Source organism: Exophiala oligosperma (assembly GCF_000835515.1).
Source record: "Exophiala oligosperma strain CBS 72588 unplaced genomic scaffold supercont1.8, whole genome shotgun sequence".
Classification (NCBI taxonomy): Eukaryota; Fungi; Ascomycota; class Eurotiomycetes; order Chaetothyriales; family Herpotrichiellaceae; genus Exophiala; species Exophiala oligosperma.
In genome coordinates this window covers 1,942,676-1,967,270 of record NW_015622825.1, presented here as the reverse complement: position 1 = coordinate 1,967,270, position 24,595 = coordinate 1,942,676, and the positions used below count along the sequence as shown (strand labels likewise).

Below are 24,595 nucleotides of genomic sequence, written 5' to 3'. Positions count from 1 at the left end.
GTGCTTCTATTTACCAATGAAGACTCGTCTGTGTCGATGTATGGTTACATCGTGGACGCCACCGCCAGTGACTTAATCCGCAGCATCCGCCCAATCCGCGTTCTGCTCCAGCTGAATTACTATTACCGGGGTTGTCAAGCGCCCAGCCGCCCCAGCTAAATAGCCACTGGTTAAGTGCGCTGCATGAAGTCCAGATGTACCGTATAAGAAGTACGTGTAGTGTGCAAGGCCTGCTCGTTGATACTTCTCTAGTCAATGCCCGCTCTCCACCATCAAGATACCATCAGCAACCGAACGCGTGCCCCACGGAGTCCTTCATGTAGATAGCGTGCTGCGATGTTAGGAAGCTGTGAAAGTGGTAGTTTATAATGCGTCTGAAAGATATTCTCAGAGCTATGGGTGGTATTGGTAGTAATAGCATGATTCGACATGATAACTACTGTACTTAAGATCTTTCTCGCTTAAACAGAGAGCTATGCTACCGTACAGTGCCTTCTATATGTCCGCACTAACTCCTTTCGACCGGAGTGCAAGACAGTGACTCGAGCTCCATTTCTTGCATATTCAAGCCCAAGCCAAGGATATTACAGTACGCTATCGTTGTAGAAACAGGTCGAATGCTATACAAGACAACATTGCCAAGCCATACAACAGCAAACAATCAAATCCTCCAAAGCCTAGAAGCGGCCTTGGTCGGTCCCGAAGCACCTGATTTCGAATGCTCCAAAAGAGTCTACTCTTTAACCATGGGATACGCGCGGGGCATTTTTAGAAAACGAAAGATAACACTTCCAACCTTGGAACATGTTCTCTGCTCCCAGGCTGAGAGGTCTTGGGGCGTGAAATCGCAGATATACAGTAGTTCGTCTTCTGGGGTATCGTGGGAGCGATGCTAAAAGAAGGGGCCCTGTCTTCCTAAGGGGTGTCCACCTGACAGGCAGGCATTATTCGGCACTGGATCACCTCATCATTTTCCCAAGCTTAATTTTGCTGGTACAGATGAGTAGTTTATTGTGGCTGATACGTAGGTAAGAGCTCATGTCGGCGGAACCAGCCCGATGACATCAGGTTGGCAGGTGTTTTAAGTCAGACTGCTTCCCGAGGGAAACAACCCGGCATGAGAAATACGGCGTTTCCATCATACTTATGGCTTCAAAATTTTGTGATCCGACATCATGGCTGGGCCACAGCAACTCGAGGCCCCTTCCTGGGGTGTTCCGTCCAGCTTATTCTCTTCCATCATCGTCCTTACCTCTTCCTTCTCTTCTTCACTCAACGGTGGCGGCAGATCGTCTTTGTCTGGATTATACCACTACTCTTTGGGCACAGTAGTGCCATCCACACCTCGCCAAATATTTTCGGCTTCCTGGCTAAACAGCATTCTGTCGAGCATTGCCTTAATGTGTTTCGGGGCAAGTGCAACAGCATCAATGACATCGCGATCCGCCGTCAATAATCGTAACACCCCATCCTTACTAAGACAGACTACCCCCATTGGATCCAATTCCAAAGAACTCATAATCTTGCTAAACTCTTGTTATTCTTCGCTGAGAGGATCTCGCTAATCGACTATCTTGTCATCCTCAATGATTTTGCCATTCTCGGACATACTTGGTATTCAATAGTTGTGGGTTCGAGTTCGCTCTTTGTCCTCGGTAATGGACAGCGATAATCTGATAGTATAAGGGAAGGGAGTCACGAAGTAACAGCTTATATATAACGGTCTTTCTATTGAAGGACAGTAAGCCGGATGAGAGAGGTATATTACACGTATTCAATTGCTAATTTTAGATCGGCATACTGTTTATATCCGCGAGATAACGGGACTTGGAAAGAAGCTGGTTTGCTATAATAACATTTGACCATGCCACTTACATTGCCAAGTGAAATCATCAATCAATCATGTACGCTCCGAGGATTTTAGAGTGTCAGTACTCATTAGCTGCGAGTGAACTCCTGCGGCGACCAAAATTAATTGGCGGTCATATGTAGCGGGTTAATTATCGGTAACTAATTTGCTTTTGTTAAGCCTCTCCTAGAAACCCAATAGGGGCCGCGAAAGTTCGATAACGTACCTATATCGGTTCTGGTCGCAGCCAGCATCATGCCTTTTAATCGACTTCAAGCAACGACAACACGAAATCATACACTTCGTGGAGTGAGCGCTGAACAGATCACAATAGCTCAGATAGCGAAGAACAATTATCGGCATCTAGCCGTAGTATAGCATGCGATGTGACGACTAACGAGCGTCAAAATCGGACAGGCCTTTATGAAACTGACTCTTTTAGAGCCATGGTGCCAATGCCAAACCATGTTTCGGTTCGCTGATCTGAAGATATTAATTATTGTGCTATTGGTGACTGGTGTTAGCAAGCTGCAGAGAGTGTTGTGCGATGTTGCGACCATCATTCAAGATCCTTATAAATTAGACTATGGCAAAGTTATTAGTTCTTCACAGCTTTCTTAGAGTGATTGGTCGCTTACAGTGGTGGTCGCTTGATTCAGTACCAGTTACCCAGTATTGAGTAGGCTTTGCGAACCCAACTCTATAGCCGTCAGCTTCAATACGTGCACCATCATTTCTGTTGAGCTCTTAAACACTCAGCCTTACTATTAACCAGAATGTCACTAGTTTATTTGCTCACCAGTGGTTTTCTCACGTCACTAATTAGGGCAATGATGCAGCGAAAGCCGATCTACAATTTCAGTTAGTCCGCAAACGCGGTTTCGATGTCAGTGGGATAAGTTCTTTTTTGTTAGCTAACTCTTGTTTTCTAAATCATCTCTCGATACCTCTAGTGTGTTACCGTTCGACGGTATATGAATCTCGATTATGCTCGTGTAGGTTGATACCAGGCATGAAGCAAATTTGGCGCATATACAGCACAAACATCTGTTACGTATTTTGATGATATCTAAATACGAGATTCCTGTTACCCAGCGCTACCTTTACGTATTCTGCACGTCAAGTAATTTAAGAGAATGATATTACCCCGCTTAAGAGAACTCGTTAGACTGCGTTTTCATTGATCGAAATAAACTTTCTCTTTATGATAAAGAAATAACATTACTGGTCTTATACTAGTTAGTAATACTATAGTCGAAGATCACTGCAAACCTAAAGAAATATTTCCACAAGTTGACTTACAAGGAAATATCATAATAACATAATCGATGTTTTCTTAGGCCAAGAAACAGTGCGTTCTTACCTATACAGCAGGAGTTACGATAGGGAGAGTCGCTTGACACTATATCACATTTTACCTTCCGAATAAGGTATCATGATATCCTTCGCGCCACTATCCTCGATCCCGGAGCCATCAGAGCCCCAGTGACAGATGGCTCAAGCCGCTAGACCCCTAACCTTGGCCACCCACACACCGTCAATGTTCTTAAGACACCTGCCAGTGGAAAAATGGTCGCCTCTGGCGTTCTAGCCAGCTCCCTAACTTATGAACAAGGCTAAGATGAATGCCACACGTAAATACCAAGGATTCTTTCTCCGTACCACGAGCCACTCTACGCTCCCTATTCGCATCAATGCCGATTAAACTACCGAAGAATGTGTAGATCAGATAACCCCAGAAATTATGTGTGTCGCCAAGAAGACCTCAGACCACGAGGCCAATCGTCGTACATAGGTGCAAGATTTCCCAATGAAAACTCACACAGTGCTTACCTCACGGCTGAACCAAGTGTGCGAACTTCAACGTCGTTATTAGCACACTGACAGACAGCCTCATTCATTTCAGAAGCCAATCCCCTGGTTTCTTTTTGCGATCTATGGATCCATACCACTATCAAGCGAGTCTAATGACTGTCAGTAGCATCTTCACTATACTCCAGCATCCGCCCTCGCCTATAAGGAGTAGATCTCGGCTCGACCCAGATTTCCGATGCCTTAAAAGCCTAACTTCCACCAGCATCAATGCTGCCCGTCAGAGAAGATTGCTAGGCCTCGCCCACTCAATTGGCCTGTCTTGCACCAACAATAAATTTACTATATCACTCATTCTTAATGTATTGCGGTGGAGCTAACCTTGTTTGCCCCTAGACGAGTTGAGAAATGATTGATTATTATAGAATCGCAATCATGATCACGCCTATCATGTCAGCGTATAACTGAAGTTTGTTTTGGGATCATTTGGGACCGTTTTCACAGGTACTGTCTTGTATAAAGGAGCAGATAATAGCACAGCAGTCAAGTTCTCTCCTCAGTCGCTCTTTTTTTGTTATTTTTGCACCCTATCCGACCCCAGTCATTCTTTTGCATCATGTTTAATCCCATCACGGGATTGCTCCTTGCAGGGAGCTTTGGCGCAGCTCTTGCGGACGCATGGGGACAGCCCACAACGAGCACACTCACCACAATCACTCCTTGTCCTTCTCCTAACCAATGGAAGACACCAACTCCCATCACAGTCACCACTTAGTATCAGCCGGTGTCCACCTGTTCGCCTTAGGACTAGATCTGCATCAAGACTAAATGCTGGACCCAATACTCGTATTCAATATGGGACTTCGTTTCTACCGTCATTCCTTGTCCATATGCATTGCCCTCATCTACTGTCTCTACCATTACCAAAACGGATCAAAACGTTCTGGTCTCGCGAGCTTCCAGTACCATCACCAATACATATGTTACTTCTACCGTCACAACAAAGTGGAAGAGACGTTTCACCCACGTAACTACCGTCTCTGCATACACAACGGTAATGAAAGAGTGGAATGCACCGTACAACCAATTGGGTCCTCTTGCCATCCCTGGTTATGGAGGTAGCGGCCTTTACGATAAGTGCAATGGGCCTCATGGACAGAAGCTCCAGAACCTCGACGTCATCAAGTGTCAGCAGACCGCCAACAAGCCAACGATATGCCGCGAATTTGATAAAGTCTAGGTCTACAACCCAAAGGCCATTTTCTCCAACACTGCATCTGCAGTATACTCAAAGCATACATCAGTCCCTTCTGCTAGTGTTTATGTCTTCGAATTCCCACAAAGAGCACCTCCAACTACTATTTATGTCCCACCTCAGACGGTCACCCATACTTAGGGTGGTAGTGTTGTTGTTAGCACTAACGCTGCTACAACTGCAGTTTTCCCAGGCCGAGACTGGACTGCCACCGTTACTCGGAAATGCGCTCAACCCATGATAATTAAGTTTGACATTATCATCACTAAAGTTATTATCTATGTTGTTCCACCTTTTATCTTCCCTAATGGACCTACCAGCACTAGTAAACCTCCAGCGACCTGGGCAGACTGGACACAAACAAAACCGCCGATTGAATCTGTAACATCTACCAGTAAACCATGGTCCACGTCTTCAGGTGAGCCTAGCTGACAATTAACGATCATTCCCGAAGCCATTGAGCTAACCCACTATAAGGAACCTTGTCCAGCTCTATTGTGACTACCAGCCTTAGCACAAGCATCAGCTCAACCATTACGTCAATGAGCTCTAACAACCCCACCAGCATCCAGGCTTCCAGTTCTAGCAGCAGCTCTTCAGCAAGCAGTGCCTCATCCAGCAGTTCCTCAGCAAGCAGTGCCTCATCCAGCAGTTTCTCGGCAAGCAGCGCCTCCTCCAGTAGCTCCTCAGCAAGTAGTGCTTCGTCCAGCAGCTTGTCTAGCAGTTCTTCATCCAGCACAGTAGGCCAAGTTACCACCACTGGCGCCGGATTCAGGCTTCTTATCCAAGCAACACCGACTAGTTTAGTTCGAAGGCAGCATACAGTTCAACACTACCTCGCTTTCGACAACGGCAACACTAGTGTCATTATGAAGGGCTCAGACTCAGCAGCATTAATATTCAGAGCTAACAACGATACGTTCGTCTCGAATAACCAATATCTAGGTACCATTTCGGATAATTCAATCTCCGCGGTCAAGCTATTCACAGACATGCCTGTTGGCTTACAAACTTGGTTCTTTATCGGAAAGTTGGCCCAGCTTAGAGGTTCGGCTGGCTTTTGTTCATTTAGTAACTTTGTTGCGGCATATGTCGAGCCCGGCAGCTGCCAAAATCCAATTTACCTTGTTTTGGATACAGGATCAAGTTCTACGACCTCATCGGCTACTACAACAAGCAGCGGAACTTCGTCTACGGTCACAGCCTCAGCCACTAGCTCTCAATCATCTAGATCGTCGTCAGCCACTCCGTCGTCATCCCTAACGACTATATCCATTACATCTACCAGCGTTATATCAAGTTATTCAACTGGGAGTACCTCGGGATCATCGTCCTCGACTATTTTAACATCTTCCCCTGTCTCGACATCTTCCCTTGTCTCGACATCTTCCCTTGTCTCGACATCTTCCCTTATCTCAACATCCTTGGCTGTGTCGACTCCTGGTTCTTCTACTTCCAGCTCGTCCTCCTCCGGAATAGCGACATCCTCTATACCGTCGACCTCTTCAGAACTATCAACTTCTTCCCAAGTTTCGACTTCCAGCTTACCGACTTCTTCTGGTATGTCCACCTCGAGTTCACAGACATCTTCTCTAGTCAGCACCTCAGTGCCTACCTCAGAATCTTCCACTGTTACCTCGACCTCACAAGCATCGTCATCGCAGGCTACCTCAACAAGTTAATTGTCTTCATCCAGCACCACCTCGGCTGCTTCCACTATTACAAGCTCTGCATCCAGCAGTGAAAGCTCAACCGCGACAGCCTCTTCTTCTACATCGATCCCATTCCCTTCAGGGTTTATTATGCAGGTTACTGCGACCACTTCAACAAAACGTCGAAGGGCAGAAACACAGGGCTATGTCACCTTCGAAGATAGTGATCAAGCCGGTTTGACTGATACAAAATCCTCGGCGTCGATCTTTTATCTATATGGGGATTTCCTGGTCACGGACAACGAGCTAGTGGGAAGTAACAGTGATTTGACAGATACACCGCTCATCAAGTCTGCCAACCCACCGGTTAGGTTCAAGTATTGGACCTTCCCTGCTGGGGTCGGCCAGGTTCAGGGTGCAGGAGGTTTCTGCCTCTATGGGAGCACTATTTACGTGGTCATCGACCAGACCACCTGTGCACAGCCCATTAATCTAGTGCAACAAGGTATGTTCTTCGATTATTCGTCTCGGGCGCCAAATGCTGACAGAACTCTAGCTCCTCCATCGGTATCAACCTCTTCATCCACCACGATGTCGTCGACCTCACAGACCACAAGCTTAGTGACAAGTTTAGCTACAGGTACATCGTCAATGAAGACAACCACCGGTAGCCTAAGTACATTAACAATAACCGGGGAGATCACCACATCAAGCGAGACAAGCATAGCTGCCTCGAGCCAAATGACTTCGTCCGGAGAGACCACAACTTCATCTGAGGAGAGCAGTTCAGCTAAGTCCACCACATCAACACAGGCTTCTACTGTCTCGGAGACTACGACCAGTCAATCGACGCTAATAAGCACCATGTCGATCACAACGGCAGCCTCTATAACAAGCTCCAGCACCATATATTCTATGATGACGACATCGTCCACCGCCCCAACATCTACCTCGATAGCCGGATATTACGATGATACCGAATTCCAATTCACTAGTGGAGCTTATGACTACTACATCTGCCCGGATGTAGACGTTCAAGGTAACGACCTTGGACCGGCACAGACAGAGAGCTATAAAGAGTGTGCTACCGTGTGTAACGGCTTAACTGGGTGCGCTGGGTGGACTACACCAATCGGGCCCGAATTTAACGGCTGTAACCTCAAGACAACGACTAACGAAGATGCGCAATCATCCAGCTCTTACTGGAACGTCTGGTTCAGGATCGTAACTACACCTCCGCCTACAACAATAATGAGTATGTCTTCAACCAGCATGACTTCAAGCACTGTCTCTTTAATCACAATATCTTCAGCGCCCACGCGCTCATGTGAAGCTTTGACCAATCCATTTACTGCCCCCAACGGTGCAACTTTTTCACTTTCTTATGGTCAACGCCCTCAATCAATTACTCAGTTCGTTGCTCAGCTGGGACCAATGTCATTTGAGGCTTGTGTGGATGCATACTCTACCACAGATAGCTGTGAATTTATGGTGTTGGACAATGGCAATTGCAATCTTGCAGCGTCAGTCGGTGAACCTATCTTCTCTGAAACGGGTTATGAATTTGCTTCCGTTATGTCAGGGCCAGCCATAACATCATCATCATCCACCACCACCACTACCACCACTGCGACTCCAGGGCCTACATCATGTGTGGATCAATCCGTCTACACTAGTCTATAAGGAAGTCGGTACCAAGAAGCCTATAATATGGACATTGCTAGTGGAGACCTTAACAATGCGGTGGTGGCGAACTTCGACGCATGTCTAACGATGTGTGATAATAATGCGGCTTGTGTCGCCGCTGTGTTTGACCAAACTGCTGCTGGCGTGGTCAACCTATCACAAGAGGGCCACTGTTACCTGAAAGACTCTTCAAACGGCGGAGCAGTCCCCAAAATGTACGACACGGCTGTTATGTTGATCTCTCGCCCTGCCACCACTACCACCTCAACGATGGGGTCCACAACCACCACGACCACTTCTATGACAATCACAACTACAACTTCTACGTCGACAACAACTACAACCAGCACGACAACCAGCACGACGACCAGCACCACTACTACTACCAGCGCCAATAGTTCTCCAACTTATACAGCCATATCGAGTCCTTATACAGCAGCCAATAACGACAAGTTCGAGCTTGAATGCAACACTCAAACTGGTGACACCCAAATTGGATCTGTTCAGAATAGTGCCTCCTTTGCCGACTGCATGGAGTCATGTGCCAATGTCCCAAGCTGCCAATACGCCCAGTACCAGTTCACAGAGCTTCCTGCCGACCCGCCTTTCAATCCAGACCCCACAACCATACAAACTTGTACATTATACGCCGACAGCAACGGGGTGCAAGGTAACGCTGGGTTCGATCTCGGTCGCAAGCTTTCTCCTATAACAGGAACTTGTGCTGACCAAACCGACCCCTTCACGACCAGCTCGGGCGCACAGTTCAATCGCCTCTGCGGCCAGGATTGGAATGCTGGGGCCGGCGGCTATTCAAGTATTACCAATATTGCCGATTATGCTTCGTGTGCAGAATTATGTGGGCAAAACAACGACTGCCTTGGCTTCTTGGTTTACGGATCACCGCAACTCCAATGTTACCAAATAGCGAGCGGCCTATTTCACAACACCTTTTACGACGGCCCTGACTATAATAGCGGTACCAAGATTCAGCCTTAAGGTAGTGAAATTTCACAGGTTGTGGCGGTTCTTACCAAAGCCTGATCGCTGCATACCATGATGACTCTAAAAGAGAAAAGGGGAACAAGGCTCCTGGCAGAGCAGATTTTCGTCGCTGGGGAGAGCGTCTTACTGCGGGCGACAAATTTATGTAACTTTTCTATGGGGAGCATATCTGAATGAGCGTTTAGATATAGCATTTTAACTGACGGCGGCTTGAAGGATTTTTTCATTTCTTCAAACAACTTTTCTTGGTGGGCCAATTATTTCTATTTTCATTAAACCTCCAATCAAACCAATTTTTTTTCTATGAATCTCACTTAAAAGTGTAGCTGAGCATGGACTTTGAAGCATTCAAGGGCCCAACAAGCGGTACAGGAATCTGGACTTCGAACAAGATTACCGAAGTTCCCCAATGTAGGACGAGTTTCTTGAGAATAGGCTAAACTCGGACATCAACATCTTAGAACACTGTGTACATAGCAACCAGGGATGATGAGTTTCTGATCCCACAGAGTGTGAGGGATGGCGATCGTTCTGTCGGAGGCATAGGACAAAGGCGACGGATGCTTTCCAGGGACAAAGCCAAGAACTCTGAACGGGTACATTCGAAAGGTGCTCGAAGATGACTGAACAATTCAAGCAAGTTTTTGTTCATTTCGTTCCTCATTCTTCATACCGAAAAAGTTGGGACGGAGCAGAAAGTCGGGTCGCTCAGACAAAACCTCACGATAAGGCCATAGTGTTGAAGGAGTTCCGGCATGCTCTCGGGCATTCGATGAGCCCACACAATTGATTGAGTCTCCAGAGATTAACCCAAGGAGCCAAGGATTGTCCAGGAAATTTGCTGAGCGGAACCTGCGAGGGTAGATGTCCCTGGTTATGGAACGGATATTTGACGGCAACAAAGTCAGCAGACGCGCAAGGAGAATCTACACGCCTTCCTTGATCTTCTTGAGTGTGAGGTCCAATGTTGTCTTTTCTCATTAGCATAAAGTCGATTATTAATTCTTATTTAGTGTCTGCGGCATGTTTATCTGGGATGAAATCCGTTTTCCATGTACTGTAGAGTGCACATTTGGCATAATTGGTTGGTGCCATGACGCCAATACCTCCGTCGCGCTTGTGAGTATGGCCATCCTCCCCCAAAGTCTGATGCTGACAGTGCAGGACATGGTCGTAGGACACCAACTCCTGGCTAATGGGCCAGTTGTTTCGCATTGCTCGGATGAGCTTTTCCCAAGAAAAGATACAGTGATCTTTGTGGTAATCTCCCGACATCCATGCTGCGCTGTGTTCACCCTTGCGCATTTCTTCGTCCGGCATGACATTCCCATTCATGTCCGCATACCAAGTATAATTTCCTCTGGCAAGGTATCTTTCTGTCAACAGGCTGTCATAACACGGTTCTGGGACCCAATCCTGCATCATGACATCGTATACGCAGCCCTTGGCCCGCGCTTCTGTGGGAGAGTATCCGCAATCGAGGACTTTGCCCGCCAACGGGTTGGTCTCATCGGCCTGGCCGGCCAGATGCTCGACGGAGGCAGTGGGCAGTACAGTGTCTGCGGACAGAGAAGTGGTAGTAGCGGCGGGAGATGCAGTCGTGTCGCTCGTCCCCGGTCTAAGTAAAGATAAGGCGAAAACCGTGCCAAACGCTGCACCAAAACCAGCGCATGCCACGAGCAGCATGTATAGAATATATTTGGACCATGCTATGCTCACGGGCGGCCTGCTGTTGCTGTCAATCTCGTCTTTGGTGTCCTCGCTTCCACTGAGGGGATTGTAGTCGTGAGTGAGCGCCATGGCTCCCGTGGATGTGTTGCGACCAGCCGAGAAATTGCCCGAGAGCTACTTCGTATTGGATGGAGAGGGACTAGAAGGTATCCAGAGTACGACAATGATGCTAACTCAATGTTCAAGTTCGCATTCAAAAGATAAAAGCAATTCGCAAGCCTTAAAATGTCAAACGTTGGTTTGATCAACCGTTTCAGTGTGTACAGGTGTGACAACAAGTCGCAAAACATGGGGAAGAAAAACATTTTCAAGAAAAGCCTGCTCTGTCGCCATTCTATTTTCTTCCTGTTGCCCAGCCCACCAGCAGGCGATATGGTGGTCAGCTTTGCAGCCTCAATGGACGAGACCTCGCTTCACTAGAGGGAAGAAGAGTAAGGAAGACGAGGGAGAAGAACGTTTCTTGAGAGACTTTACGGGCTGGACCCGCTAGTACGACTAATAATGATGTTTATTGGGTAATAATCACTAGCGTTAGCATCCTATTGGTCCAGCTTATTTTAGCATCCTACGCTATATTTGTACTATCAGGATTTAGCTCTGTTTTTTCATCGCCACTTATCGATAGATCGACGCCTTAAGTGATTCAAATGCATCGCTACCCAATAAACTGAAACTAGCTCACGATCCAATATCTAGTGTCAGCCTCCAGCCTGAGTGAGAGGGCTGGAGACATATGTACTATACCGGAGCGCCCCGGGCAGCACGTGCGCTGCGGATTCTGCACTAAACCCTTAATGAACATTGAGGCGCAGTCTGGTTTGATGAGTAAGATAAATCCCATTGATTGAGCCACTTCACTAAGTATTTATTAGTCTAGACACTCCGACAATACTGATGAGCATCATTGATCGCCATAACTTCATTTTTCGACCGCAATGAGCATTTGTATCTTGCATTAGGACCGAACTGCGATCGAGAAACATGAAGGCAGATAACACGACCAGCTTGTCTGAGCCTCAATCGCAAAGACAATGAGCGCCAATGGTAAGGGCAATAGGTTTTGTATATTTCCACCTACTACCTAGTCTCGAGGGTCGTGCCGATACAAAGAACACGCCTCGACTTCTCTACACCACAGATCCCAAGGCCGGTGGACTGCTCCCGAATTTGTATGGGTTGCGTCTCTCGCTTCGTCCTTGGTAAGATATATCGGCCAAGCATTCGAGTCTCCTGAATTGTACATGGCATGTGTGATTATTGCTGTGGTCTGAATCATGGCATTCTTTTGTGTGTAGATCGCAGTCATCACGCAAGCCTCGATACTTTCTGCCAATGCTGTGAATCCATGCCCTCTCATCAGAACGACTCTATTAGTGGGAAAAGTCCCAGTTTGCGCTTGATCGGAGTTACAGAAAGACCCTGCTAGGGAACTTCCCAAGGAATTGTTGCATATTAGCATGTCTCTGGTATCGTTGGTACCGTAGGAGTCGGCAATATCCCAGACAGGTGCACCAGATCCAAGAAAGCCCGCCATGTGATAGCACGGCTTCATGGGAACTCCATTGATACTGAACGGTACGACTGCCTCCGAGTGACTATGGATTACACTCTGGACTTCGGGGTACCTTTTGTATATCTCGCTGTGGATGTACCGCTCCAAGAAGCCCCGAGGAGCACTGGGGTCAACAGCCTCCGCACTCTCGACCAAGTATTCGACTAGGTCACTTGCAGAGGATACAGTTCCAGGAGCCATGTTCCGTGACATGATGAATCTTTCTGGACTGCTGGGATGCCTGCACGAGAGATGGCCGAACGCGTCCAAAACATTGTGATAGTGTAGGATATGACTGCCCCGTATCAATTTGTGGTAGATTGATTCCATATGCGGCGTGATTTGGTTGTCTTCCATCCTGCACAGATTATATTCAGTGTACTGACTTATTATGCTCGGGAATCTCTCCTCGGTAGTGTATTCTTGTTGACAGCGAATCTTTGGTTTTACTTAAAAGCACTCAGTAAGCCCCTAACCTGATCCAGGATCGTGCCGATTCCCGACTTAACCGCGTGTGACGACCTAAGCCCCATGCGACCTCCATTAGCTCTCCAATCCGTGAGTAACGAAACACCCTAAGCAGTCACTGGGGATACGTCGGGGACGTGATACGTCGTCGATACCTGAGGCACCAGCATGTGAGAACCAACAATCTGCGGCCATGCAGATAGAGACCTACCATGTGGTTCATCCGAAGCCAATTGAATCAGCTTAGGCGGAAGCACAGTGTACGGAGCGACAATGCACACCTTAAATGAATTTAGTGGGTGCTCTGAACACTTGGGTGCAGCTTCTACGGAAATATTCGTCCGCCCCAAATATCGAAGGAAGGCCAGATTTTTGTATGTTAATTGTGAAATAAACAAGCCTTTATCGCCACTTGAAAGATACCAGACTATGCGTTTTATTGTTGATGAAGTCTAGTTGTGCTCATTCTCCATTCCTGAGATGCACGCCTCTCAGCTTCTGGATTTCTGCAAATGTCGCTGGACGTGCCGTTTTCGTGATTGGAGCGACCGGCGGGGACTCGTGGTGAGTCAGTATCGAGATGAACATTGTCTTCTCATGAGCAATATCAGTGAAAGGGACACCAGTGGGAATGCAGATATAGTCTCCTGGCTCGAGGTCGATGACTCCGCGTTGAGTAACCACAGTTCTTGTTCCACTAATCTGACACTGAATTTCGTCACCAAAGCGATGACGATAATAGGCGGGCTGTTCACCTGGGTTCCGCTCGGTGTGCCCAACCCATACAAATTCAGACTTGTAAAGCCAAGATGTTCCTCTATCCTCTGCATGAGGGCGCAAGACTGGGATGAGCTTGTGCTGATCGACATGCTTTGCATGTTCCAGCAGCAACGTCTCGTCGACAAGAGATGCAGCAATGTCACATTCCGGCCCACCAAGGCATAGTGTCATGACCTCCGGGATGGCCTTTGGTGCCCAGCCCTCGAATTGCAGATCGCGGGCCTCTGCCCGTCGTACGATAGGACCACACTCTTTGACTGGAGCCGGTATGTAAAAGAGGAGGTGGATGTCGTCGATACCGTAGTTATCATGAGCAACACCGACCGGAATCCTGGTGAAGTCTCCTGGCTCAAGATCGACTGTTCCGTACTCAGTCATGAGGGTCCGCGTACCACAGACTTGATACGACAATTCATCCACGTCTGCATTTCGGTGGTAGAATGGTTGCCGAAAATTTGCCATCGTCTGCCATTCGACACGGAGATGGTGACTCTCATAAATGCCAGCAGGCCGTGCGAACTTGATGGGTTTGAAAGCGGACGCAAAATGAACTGCCTGGATCGGTTCGTGACTCCTCAACTTCACCGGACCCATACTGGGTTGTTGAAACAGCAACTCCTCCCTTCTCTGCACCTCCAAGGTGTCTTCATCTTTGGGCCACGAAGTAATAATCTCTTGGACGACGTCCATTGTGGTCATGTGGAGTTTACACGCTGTTCGGGAAGGAATGTGAAGGAAGTCGGTGAAATCGTGAATAATTATACACAGGCGGTCTCTAGTGATCTGCGTGGTCTTTTTATCATAGCGACCATATACCCGATGTCAGGAAATCAACTTTGAGGGATTGCACTGCGAAAGTAGACGTCCAGGTAATATTTCGGTAGTCGGATACAGAATGAACCGGGAGCCGTCATTTTACAGCCTCTCCAGCGACAAAGTTTCGTCCCACAGGGGACTTGTCGGGATGTCATCGGGTATTTAAGTACAGACAACCTGATGCTACTGTTAATCGAATCATCAAAATACGGATATATTAAATGCAACTGAGGGGACAATTCCTTTGAACCAAGTAGACTAACCAAAAACTTCTCGTAGAATTGGCACTGGTGCGGTACAAGATCACAAGATGGCTGACGCCGAAGACCACAAAAACCTCTTGGTATCTGCGCATGATGAACCGCGGCTGTCCATCTCATACGAACTTCACTTCATAGGAGACTGGGGACAAGCCAACTTCCATCGAATTTGTTCCTGGCTCACCCAGGAATTCTGCGATCGCGCTGGTCCAGAAAGTAGGACTGCCATCTGGAGTATACGACATGGAGGGATCGAGGCAATCACCAAACTTGCAGACGGCGAAGTCGACTTGGCCGTGGCAACACCCGCTAGTTTCATGCAAAACGCGTTGGGAGGAAAGCATCTGTTTAATAAGGCGATGCCTCATCTGCGAGCACTCGCTGTACTGCCGCAGAACGACAGAATGGTCCTGGCACTTGACCCGAAGTACAATATCAAGACCATGGCCCAGTTACGGGAACAAAAACCACCGATAAGACTCGCAACATCCACAAACGATGGAACCAACTTCATCGGCTTCGTGGCGGACAAGTTCTTGGAGGCTCATCAAATCTCCCAGAATGAGATCGAGTCATGGGGTGGAAAGGTACTACGAGCACACCGTCCTGAGCAGTGCACTGCTTTTGTGGAGAATGGTGAAGCAGATTCCCTACTTCAGGAAGCGATTATGACTCCGTGGTGGGCAGAGCTTATTGAAGGAGAGAAATTGTCGCCGCTGCCTGCGGAGCTAGAGGCCCTCAAGCATCTCGAGGAGAGCATCAGCCTTGGAGACAACCCATTGCCTTCGGGGTTCTGGGCCAATATGTCTCAAGATCTACCAGCCTTGAACTTCTCCGATTTTGTTATTCTCGTCCGGGAAGATATGCCTGCAGAAGTGGCTTATCTTCTGACCTGGTGCTTGGTGGAGACCAGAAAGTCGATTGAGAAACAGTACAAGCACATACCTCCCTCGAAAAGTCCTCTGACATACCCTCTAGAGCCGGCAAAGATGCTCAAGACGCCTGTACCGCTACATTCTGGAGCTCGTCGATACTATGGAGAAGCGAATCTACTGTGAAACTCTAGGATTATGTGAGCGACATGGTATAGGTTCGTAGTAATATATCTAGCCATATCCAATCAGTACTTCAACACGTAAATCCGCTATGAAGCGCTAGCATGGCGGGAGTGACATGAATCAGGTTCATAGGACTATGCTCAGCTATATCGGAGTACTGGTTCAAGAACGACAAAATCATTGTGGCAGTAAGGATGCATCATATCCTATTCTGAACTCTTCAGTATCCTTGATAAAAGTCTACACCTGGCTGTCATGTACTATCAGGGTAAGATGACACTCATGTACATAGGCTCAGACCTGTCCTGAAGTAAAGCCAAAGCTTCATTCCACTGATCGAACTCCCATCGATGAGTGATCAAATCCTCTGCGCTGAAACGTCCCTCTTGTAGCCACTTCAATATTGTTTTCGCATCTCTCCTTGAATGCATGCGTGTTCCCACGATTCTCCAACAATTGGCCATGAAAAGGACCATGGGCAGGTCAAATGAAGCGCTGTTCCCTCCAATGTGTACCAGAACCCCGTTGGTACGCAGCGCCTGGACAACTTGCAAAATTGCTTGACCTGAAGGCATCAAGTCGATGATAGCATCCGCTCCACCGGGCAAGAGGCTTTTCAAGCTCTTCACAAGCCCACCCTTGGTCGCCCAGTCTTCAGACAATTGATCCGTTGCTACGATGTCACAGGGAATGCCAGTTAACTTGGCTACATCCTGGAGTCGCTCTGTCGATCGTCCCACCAGAACCAACCGGTGAATTCCAAAGAAGGTTGCGAGTTTGAGGACCGAAGCACCCATGGCGCCCGTACATGCGGTCACGATAACTGTGGAACCAGGCTGGAGGTCCGCCTGTCGCAGCACATTGAGACCAGTAGCAAGATCGTGGACCTTGGACCCGAGTTCAAAACTGACATTTTCAGGCAACTTGTCAACCGCCCATTCTGGTGCTCGCACATAATCCGCCAATCCGCCGTTTCGGTAGTTCTCAAATAAGGGAATGTCGTTACTGAATCCCTGGAAGCCCATCATCCCGCACTGTGCACACATGTGGTCGCGGTCAGACAGGCAAAGATCGCAAGATCTGCACGAGAGACCCGGGTGAAGCCGGACTCGATCGCCTGGCTGCACATGGCGGACCGAGTTGCCAACCGACTCGACCACGCCGGCGACCTCATGGCCAAGCGTCATTGGAAGATGAGTGAGCCTGCCGATCCTGGCCAGGTTGAACGGGCCTGGTGCCAGGCCGGCAGCTTTGACTTTGATGAGAACATCCTGCGGTCCTACTGGAGGAATTTCGACGGTCTCCAGAGTCGGTGTTTTCGCACCCTGTAGGATTTTCAATGCTCGCATGTTTTCCATGATTTCAGGGTCTCTCTTCAAGGGTCAAAGCTACCTGTGTGCGCACGGCTCGAATTTGCCAAAAGGCGCTTTTATTGAATTGTTCTACGATTGCTGCATCAGAATTTCCGCCTGAGAAACCGTGCTACACGCGAGATAGAGTTTTGACGTGTGAGCAGCTTCGGCTCAATCTAGTTCCTGGAACCGAGATTTCATAAAGACCCCACGGGGTCTGGGCTGTAGCCTTACTGTGGGGTATCAATGGCACTCTCCCCATAGTGCCCAAGACTTTTCGTCCACACAAACGACTACTAAACCATAGCGTGTATATCGGAGTATATAGAAATCGTCCCGCCGGTGTACAAGAGATCCGTCACCGGTGGGGTGCACTTAACTTCCAGAAAACTGCCAGCGTCCCGGAAGGGTCTCCCCGGCACGAAGCATGCGAAGATTAAAGGTACGTAACTGAATCGTTCATTTTAGAGATCCCACGAGGTGAAGCTGCCATGGAGAAAGATCTAAAATATAGAGGTGAGCATGAGTCGGTACGACTCACAAGTCACTGCGCTAGCGGTACTCTACATGGTTCTGCCGGTGATATAATCAAGTGACAACACTCAAATTCCTCAAAGAGAGGACTCATGAGGATTGTCAAAATTCGTGTATCCCGCACCATTGACGAATGTTTGTAACCAGGGACCCTGCGAGTTATGCTCCGCAAGCTCCCAGTAGTGTTTTGCATGTGCCTCTCCGCTGACCCTGTAAATTGGTGACCCGTCCGTCTTTCTTTCGTCGGCATAGTAAAATCTATAATAAGTCAGTTCTATCACAAGCAGCCGAAAGTAGGAGAAGAATGGCTCACTTGTATCCACGGTCTTTGTACGCAGCTGCTGCAGCCCAGATCATATGTGCTCCTGCGGATTTCCCCATGCCTTGGTCAATGAACGCTGGGAGAATATTGACGTTGAGGATATTTCCAGTGTAGATAAACGTCTTGGAAGCAGAATTTGGAAGCTTGGAGAATCCGGAGACGGCTTGCTGCGCCGCAACGTATGCACTAATAACGTTGATATTCAAGTCTCGTTTGAGATCGTCCAGTTGAAGAGCAAACGGCTCCTTGGCAGGAGTGAAGGTTGAAGCGCTGACTGAGACACGTTAGAGGGAGTGCAAAGGCTTGATTGAGGATCTAGTCCTACCATTGTAGACAACGACACTTGGAATTCCAAACACCGTGTTCACCTTTGTGAATGCGTTGACAACATCATCAGGCTTGGAGAAGTCACTCTTGATGTTCAGTTGATTGTCTGTACTTTCTCCCTCGTTTAGTGACCGTGAAGCGAGAGCAACCTTGTAGCCTTTCGAAGCAAAGATCTGAGCTACTGTCTGGCCAATATTTGGTCCTGCTCCCAGGATGAGGGCAACTGGTATCGTGGCGGCCATGTTTCGTGGATTTATGGTTAGGTCAACCCGGCTTGATATTGGTACTGAGCCCTTCGTCTGGTATGTATAAATATGTAGATAGAAATTGGGACTGTCAGACTCCTCGAGCCCAAGAGTGATATTTATATTGTATCTACAACGTTCGACGGCGTCAAGCCTACGACGCAACCTTTGGAAGCATTTATAATCTGGTTTCAGGCTACGCAAGAGCTGTTATACCAAGTCACACCAACTATCGCATTGGTTTAGCTGAGCCAAGTCAAATCAAGTATGAAATTCACTTCTCAGTGCATCATACTATATGCCTCGAACCGCACTAGCCCGCACCAACCCGCACCAAAATCGCGAGAACCGTTCTAGGTGGAGTCCTCTGCTACCGGAGAAAGTTGCCTCACTTTACATAATGCCACGGCATGGACACTAGTACCAGCGAACAGTCCAGACGTGGATTAATAAGACCATACGACCTCGAAAATACTTTCCAGTGATTATAGCACATCCTTTATTGCTAGATACTTCTAAACATGACGATTATGTTGACCTCAAGTATATTAGGATGCGACAGTCTCCCATTTTGCTGCTGTATCATAACCATCGATCAGCTTAAGAGAGGATAGTTCACCCTTCTTCAATTATTTTTACTTGGAAGCCATCCCTGCGTTCTATCAACAAACGTGAAAATGGTGTCTTGGGCTATTACTGGCGCAACCCGAGGCATTGGCGTAAGCTTCTAACACCCCTAGAGCACCACCACTACAATGTCAAATGCTAATTGAAACACCTTCACAGTTCGGCTTCGTCAATAATCTTGTGAGTCTACCAGCACAATTATACCGACAACACAAACACGACGCTGACTTTACCACAAAAAGTCTGCGAACTCCGAGAATACGGTGTTTGCTCTCATTCGAAGTCGAGCGACTGCCGGTCCACTTGAGGAACTTGCTACAAAGCGGAAGAACATCCATGTTGTGGTGACCGATATTGCCGATCCAGGAAAATTAGCTCAGGCTGCAGCTGAAATTGCAAAAGTTACAGCCGGTTCACTTGATGTGTTGATTCTCAACGCAAGCTCTCCAGGACCTGATACTGGCGCGTTGTCGCCGAGTGCTTTGTGAGTGTCAAGCCTGATGCGTACGAAGACTGACTCTGCTGACACGGTGCAGCCATGGCAAAGAAGAGGCATTGGTAAATGAGATCAATGAGAATGTATGGCCCTTCACTTCAGCTAGCCCATGATCGATAATAGCCGAAATTGACTGTGTGCAGACCAAAACAAACGTGACTAGCAACATCTTCGTCGTCAATGCCTTCCTTGATCTCATACGCAACGGCAAAGAGAAAAAAATTGCATTCATTACCAGTCCAAGTGGTGATGTTGAGTTTACTCGGATCACTGGCCTTTCTACCTTGCTGGGTTACTCTGTCAGCAAGGCTGGTGTCAATATGATCGCCACCAAGTATGCCATTGAGTTGGCCCCAGAGGGTATAAAGACGGTGTCCCTGAGCCCAGGCTGGGTCGACACGGATTCCGGTTAGTCTTGTTGATATTCGGAATGCATCAGCTTAGGTTACTGACTCAACATAGCTCGTGCAGTCACCGGCGATCCGGAGGTGCGGAAGTTCATGCTGAACGCGTTTCACAAAATCGACAAGAGCGTCGAAGGGCCGATCTCGGTGGAAGAAGCAATCAAGCTTCAGCTCCAGGTGATCCAGGGTCTGACGGAAGCAGACAGTGGAAAAACTCTGACACATCGTGGAAATAGTGATGGATGGTTCTAACCATTGCAGGTACCGAGTAGTTGTTGATAGAACATAGAAGAAGTTGAATTCAGGCAAAAGGAGGTATGAATGGGACTCCGCCAACGACCGCATTGAAGATAGTCAAATAGTCGACTTGGTTCTCTGTATTCAAATCCTGCTGGTTCCACATTGCCTCGACAGTATGCTGAATGAAGTGAATATGGCTTGATCTTCGTCTTCGATCTTTTTGGCTTTGTTCAAAAACATCCATAACGGCAAGGCGCTGATCATCGCCAATGGCTTCACAGGCGATTATAAATAATGGCCACGCGTACTGGCATGTTTGCATCTTGGTCAACAGCAAAATTCCCTCTCTCACAAGGCGCTTGTGACGAAACTCTGTTCCTGAAACACAATGGACCGCCCGATTAACATAGATCAGACATGCAATTCGATGAAGATCGGAAATCACAGTGTTTTGGTCTGTAGATGTCGTGGACTCTACGTGGATGGGGCCATAGTTTCCAACTGCCTGGGAGATACTATGTTCGAGTGTGTTGGTGTCCTCCGTGTGATCATTTGTAGGTTCCGTCTCGAAAGGTTTCGTCACGATAGCTTGCCTGCATGCACGCACAACCAGCTGGAGCACATTAATTGGGCAGCCGATGTTATTCTCTGCCTGCCATAGTGTCAGATGACGACGGCGGACGTCAAGGAATTCCAATCTACCTCGAGAACGCTCCTTTCAGTGACGCTGAGAGATCTTGCTGTTGGAGCCCAACCGCAGCCTTCGTAAGGTACCTTCCAATGTCTGACTGTGAACTCTGCGAGGACCTCATGATAGTAGATCCAGTCCAGGAAGATCGAATATTCTTGCCGAACCAGCTTGTGAACTGCCGGAGACGTGTTGATTATCTTTTTCACGGTGCATAGATAGTTTACCCAACTGCCTTTTGAGTTGGATTCGAGTGAGAGCTGTGATTATTAGCTAAATGTGACGCGCCGATACGGACGGGTCGAATTACCTCATAGTGATATAACAGCATGGTTGCCATCAGGTTCCGAAGCAGAGTCCTCTCGTCAGACCAGTTTAGAGACTCTTTGACTGACGACATGACTTGATGCTTATAGCGAAAGCTCTTGAAGCTACCGTGGATCTGTAGTGAAGCGAGAGCAAGCACACCTTGCAAGACTGGATTGGTTGTATCAGATGGATCCGAGAAAGCGACCCTCAATATAAACTTGGCCAGAGCCTCCTGATCGGTTGGTCCCAATATCAGTGATCTTGATTCATTGACTGAGATACTGTGGTCAGTAAGACAGTGAGGTCTAGGGAGCTGTCCAACATACAGAACCCAAGTAGATAAAACTCTTCTTGATCCAAGGTGATGGGCGATAGATACCTCGGGTGGGGGACTCTCATGGTACGAAGGTAACGTACTACAGGTGATTGCCGTTAGTGTCAGATAGTTTGACTCTGCTTCCGAGGTGAGTTGTACCAGGAAGCCTTCTGTTCTCTAGCTCGGCCGATAACGATATGTCCCAGGAAGATGTATTCAAGAATCTTTTGATGTTTGCTTGATTAGTGCTCCCTGCACAAAGCGTATCTGGCAAGACAATTGTTCTTTTTTTGTCGCCATTTCGAGGCCAGGACAGTTGAATCCCATAGCCTTTACACACACGCTGTGCCTTTATGCAATTGCCACAACTCGGCCAAACGGAGTCACATCGAACTTTGCGCTCTGAGGAGGATTAGCACAGTCCAGTGTCCATGGCAACACCTGTTCTCCTGGTTTGCCTTACCTCTACAGGTCCAACACCCTTTGATCCCCATTGCGGATTCTTGTAGACCAACAGCACCCGCCAGATCGTGGGTACTGCTAGGCGTTTGTCTTTTGGCTAGCTCATCTTGTCGAAGTCATGCTCGGCCTCTGCCCAAGGTGTGCTGTGTTTCCTTGCTGGTGGGAAAGATGAATGCCGGCGAAATGCCCTTTCATGAATTTATCTGCTACCTTCAGTCTATGGCGAAGAAAAGGTGATCTCGTCGCCTTGATTCACACGGGGGCAGGATTGGTCAGCGATCGCACACGAGCCAACGCCACATCTCGGAGAAACTTGCACATGATGATTAAGCGAAACAACAACGAGAGGGCTGGTGGCTCCTGTGGTTGGGTTTAGTCATCAGTACTGAAGTGCGTCATCAAAACATTCGGTTCTGCCTATCTACTGTCTATATTAATGACCATCGCTCATTGCAGTGGCCAAAATTCGAATGACAGACCAAGTCTACGGGCGACTGGATAGCATCTTGGCTGACGTATCCTCGTTGTTGTCAGATGCTTCTGAGATACCTCGCTTTTGACCTGCTTCAAGAACAAGCAACAGCTCTCGTGCCACCATAGACGCCGACATTCGTTGGCTGCGATCGACAACAAGTAAAGCCAAAAGAACGTCGCCAAGGGGTGCAAAGGAAGAGTTTGCTTCTGACTCGCGTTGTATATCTTCTCTGATAAACTCCACCAGTTGCGGTGTGGTTAGTGTCCTGTGGATCTTCCGAAAATATACATGATATATAGACATTGCTAGAGCCCAATTATCGTTTTCTGGGCCGTAACTTTCCGTGAACTCGACCCCCCATTTCGTGGAAAATTCGATTTTGAGACTTGGGTCTTTCATGGCCACTACTTCTGGTGAAAGATAAGCGATGGTTCCTTTTTGATGATCCGTCGAAGACTCGGCAGCTATAGCATCGTCCAGATCAAGTAGAACACCGTGGCTAGGTTCAAGATGCTGGACGCCAAGATTGGAAGGTTTGATGTCACGATGCATAGTATGTCTCTCTTCGTGCATATATGCCAGGGCCGCAAAGTATTGGTGAGTGAGCCTTATGAAAGACTGTAGAGGAATATTAGCACGGTAGACATCTATCAAAGTGCCTATGCAAAATGGTCGGTAGAAACAGTAGGCTTCGGGAATCTTTGCATCGGAGTTAGCAAAGCAGTCGAGTAGCTGTACAATATGAGGCTGCACCAGGTCAATTACGATTACAAATATTCATATTCATGAAAAGAACATACATGGCCCTGGAGATGTGCCATAACTTTCTGAATTTTTGCAAGGTCGTTACCGTTCGGAAACTTCAACCTTTTTACGGCAATGGCTTCTCCACTGATGGTTGTTCCGGCGACTACTTGGCCGAATGTACCCTCCGCAAAGGCGCCAATGGGCCAGCTGTACTTGCCAAAGCGCATCGATTGTTCGTCAGGTGTAACGCTAAGAAGGCCTGGAGTCAGAGAATTGATCCCTTGCCACTGTTCGCCATAAATTTTACGCATGAAATCGCCGAGGCGCACGGAGTACTGTGTGGAAGTTGCGGCGTCCGTATAATCAAAGAGATAGGTGCATGTCCCAATTCTCAGTTCGTGACGGCGCACTAGTTCCATTGTCTGAGGATCAGATTTCCTGTTGAGCATTATCGAAGTGCCGGGATTGCTTGGGGATGGTGCAATGACTTTGTGGTTGGCTCTAAGTAGAAGGCGCCTAGTCCTCTTGTCATGGTAGATCAGGGCATGTCTGCCTGCTATAGCACGCGAAGTATGCGGCGCTGTCAAGAGGAAGTCGACATCAGTACGAAATGAGCCTCGTCCATCGCCGAGGATCCATGCACCCTGCCGAGGAGGATGGTCCAACTGGAACAAATACTCTCCGATATACGCAGGATGCGCATAAACGGTGGTTTCTTGAGCGACATCTTCTGCATCGGAGAAGACACTGTTTGTGCTCACCGACTCATGCCGATTGTGCTCCCACCTGAGATTGTTTCTGGCACGTTCCCACTGATCAGGATTGTCGAGGATGGTCTGAACGGCGGAAGAAAACCTCTCGCGTGCATCTCTGTTCAATGGGACCAAGCTAGCAAATGGTCCCAAAGGAGGCGGACTTGCAGAAGCAGTATCACGATCAGGTGTACAAGTAGAGGTTTCTGTATTGGCCATATTTGACCTCGTACTCTGGTTCATCCACGTAGTGTAAGAAAGGCTAAGCCAACGCCAGATGGCTGAGCACGTTGTATACGGCGGAACTTGGAAACCAAATACGAAATTATATATTGCAACCAGCAAGATCACGTGGATAACTGCGCCTTGGCTCTC

General features: G+C 48.0%; 10 protein-coding genes across 12 annotated transcripts; 4 read left to right on the top strand and 6 right to left on the bottom strand.

Annotated features, from left to right (window-relative positions):
- Positions 1-4,718: 4,718 nt before the first annotated feature.
- Positions 4,719-4,901, top strand: PV06_08616 (uncharacterized protein; the record flags this gene model as incomplete). The annotated part of the gene is made up of 1 exon (XM_016409971.1): positions 4,719-4,901. The coding sequence occupies one exon, from the start codon at positions 4,719-4,721 to the stop codon at positions 4,899-4,901; it is 183 nt and encodes a 60-aa protein (XP_016260279.1).
- Positions 4,902-5,317: 416 nt separating this feature from the next.
- PV06_08615 (uncharacterized protein) lies at positions 5,318-8,251 on the top strand (the record flags this gene model as incomplete). The annotated part of the gene is made up of 5 exons (XM_016409970.1): positions 5,318-5,334; positions 5,407-6,112; positions 6,148-6,476; positions 6,613-7,073; positions 7,125-8,251. The coding sequence occupies 5 exons, from the start codon at positions 5,318-5,320 to the stop codon at positions 8,249-8,251; spliced, it is 2,640 nt and encodes an 879-aa protein (XP_016260278.1).
- A 27-nt stretch (positions 8,252-8,278) lies between these two features.
- On the top strand, positions 8,279-9,371 carry PV06_08614 (uncharacterized protein; the record flags this gene model as incomplete). The annotated part of the gene is made up of 1 exon (XM_016409969.1): positions 8,279-9,371. The coding sequence occupies one exon, from the start codon at positions 8,279-8,281 to the stop codon at positions 9,251-9,253; it is 975 nt and encodes a 324-aa protein (XP_016260277.1). The 3' UTR covers positions 9,254-9,371.
- A 41-nt stretch (positions 9,372-9,412) lies between these two features.
- Positions 9,413-11,395, bottom strand: PV06_08613 (uncharacterized protein). Its single transcript, XM_016409968.1, has one exon. The coding sequence runs from the start codon at positions 11,057-11,059 to the stop codon at positions 10,265-10,267; it is 795 nt and encodes a 264-aa protein (XP_016260276.1). The 5' UTR covers positions 11,060-11,395; the 3' UTR covers positions 9,413-10,264.
- Positions 11,396-12,071: 676 nt separating this feature from the next.
- Positions 12,072-12,755, bottom strand: PV06_08612 (uncharacterized protein; the record flags this gene model as incomplete). Its single annotated transcript, XM_016409967.1, has 1 exon — positions 12,072-12,755. One exon carries the CDS (start codon positions 12,753-12,755, stop codon positions 12,072-12,074), a length of 684 nt encoding a protein of 227 aa, XP_016260275.1.
- Positions 12,756-13,472: 717 nt separating this feature from the next.
- PV06_08611 (uncharacterized protein) lies at positions 13,473-14,480 on the bottom strand (the record flags this gene model as incomplete). The annotated part of the gene is made up of 1 exon (XM_016409966.1): positions 13,473-14,480. The coding sequence occupies one exon, from the start codon at positions 14,478-14,480 to the stop codon at positions 13,473-13,475; it is 1,008 nt and encodes a 335-aa protein (XP_016260274.1).
- Positions 14,481-17,764: 3,284 nt separating this feature from the next.
- PV06_08610 (uncharacterized protein) lies at positions 17,765-18,769 on the bottom strand. The gene is made up of 3 exons (XM_016409965.1): positions 18,458-18,769; positions 18,124-18,406; positions 17,765-18,068 (listed from the first exon to the last, which is right to left on the bottom strand). Exons 1-3 carry the CDS (start codon positions 18,699-18,701, stop codon positions 17,888-17,890), a joined length of 708 nt encoding a protein of 235 aa, XP_016260273.1. The 5' UTR covers positions 18,702-18,769; the 3' UTR covers positions 17,765-17,887.
- A 533-nt stretch (positions 18,770-19,302) lies between these two features.
- Positions 19,303-20,652, top strand: PV06_08609. Of its 2 annotated transcripts, XM_016409963.1 has the most exons (6): positions 19,303-19,423; positions 19,491-19,511; positions 19,574-19,815; positions 19,868-19,910; positions 19,971-20,235; positions 20,290-20,652. In XM_016409963.1, exons 1-6 carry the CDS (start codon positions 19,382-19,384, stop codon positions 20,481-20,483), a joined length of 807 nt encoding a protein of 268 aa, XP_016260271.1. In that variant the 5' UTR covers positions 19,303-19,381; the 3' UTR covers positions 20,484-20,652. The 2 variants fall into 2 exon arrangements, with proteins under 2 accessions (XP_016260271.1, XP_016260272.1); XM_016409964.1 differs by having other exon boundaries at positions 19,971-20,652.
- On the bottom strand, positions 19,513-22,463 carry PV06_08608. 2 transcript variants are annotated; one of them, XM_016409961.1, is made up of 6 exons: positions 22,248-22,463; positions 21,944-22,186; positions 21,795-21,884; positions 21,470-21,741; positions 21,174-21,419; positions 19,513-21,123 (listed from the first exon to the last, which is right to left on the bottom strand). In XM_016409961.1, the coding sequence occupies exons 1-6, from the start codon at positions 22,276-22,278 to the stop codon at positions 20,533-20,535; spliced, it is 1,473 nt and encodes a 490-aa protein (XP_016260269.1). In that variant the 5' UTR covers positions 22,279-22,463; the 3' UTR covers positions 19,513-20,532. The 2 variants fall into 2 exon arrangements, with proteins under 2 accessions (XP_016260269.1, XP_016260270.1); XM_016409962.1 differs by lacking the exons at positions 21,944-22,186; positions 22,248-22,463 and having other exon boundaries at positions 21,795-21,923.
- A 267-nt stretch (positions 22,464-22,730) lies between these two features.
- On the bottom strand, positions 22,731-24,439 carry PV06_08607 (uncharacterized protein; the record flags this gene model as incomplete). The annotated part of the gene is made up of 2 exons (XM_016409960.1): positions 22,731-23,468; positions 23,522-24,439. 2 exons carry the CDS (start codon positions 24,437-24,439, stop codon positions 22,731-22,733), a joined length of 1,656 nt encoding a protein of 551 aa, XP_016260268.1.
- Between the last annotated feature and the right edge of the window lie 156 nt (positions 24,440-24,595).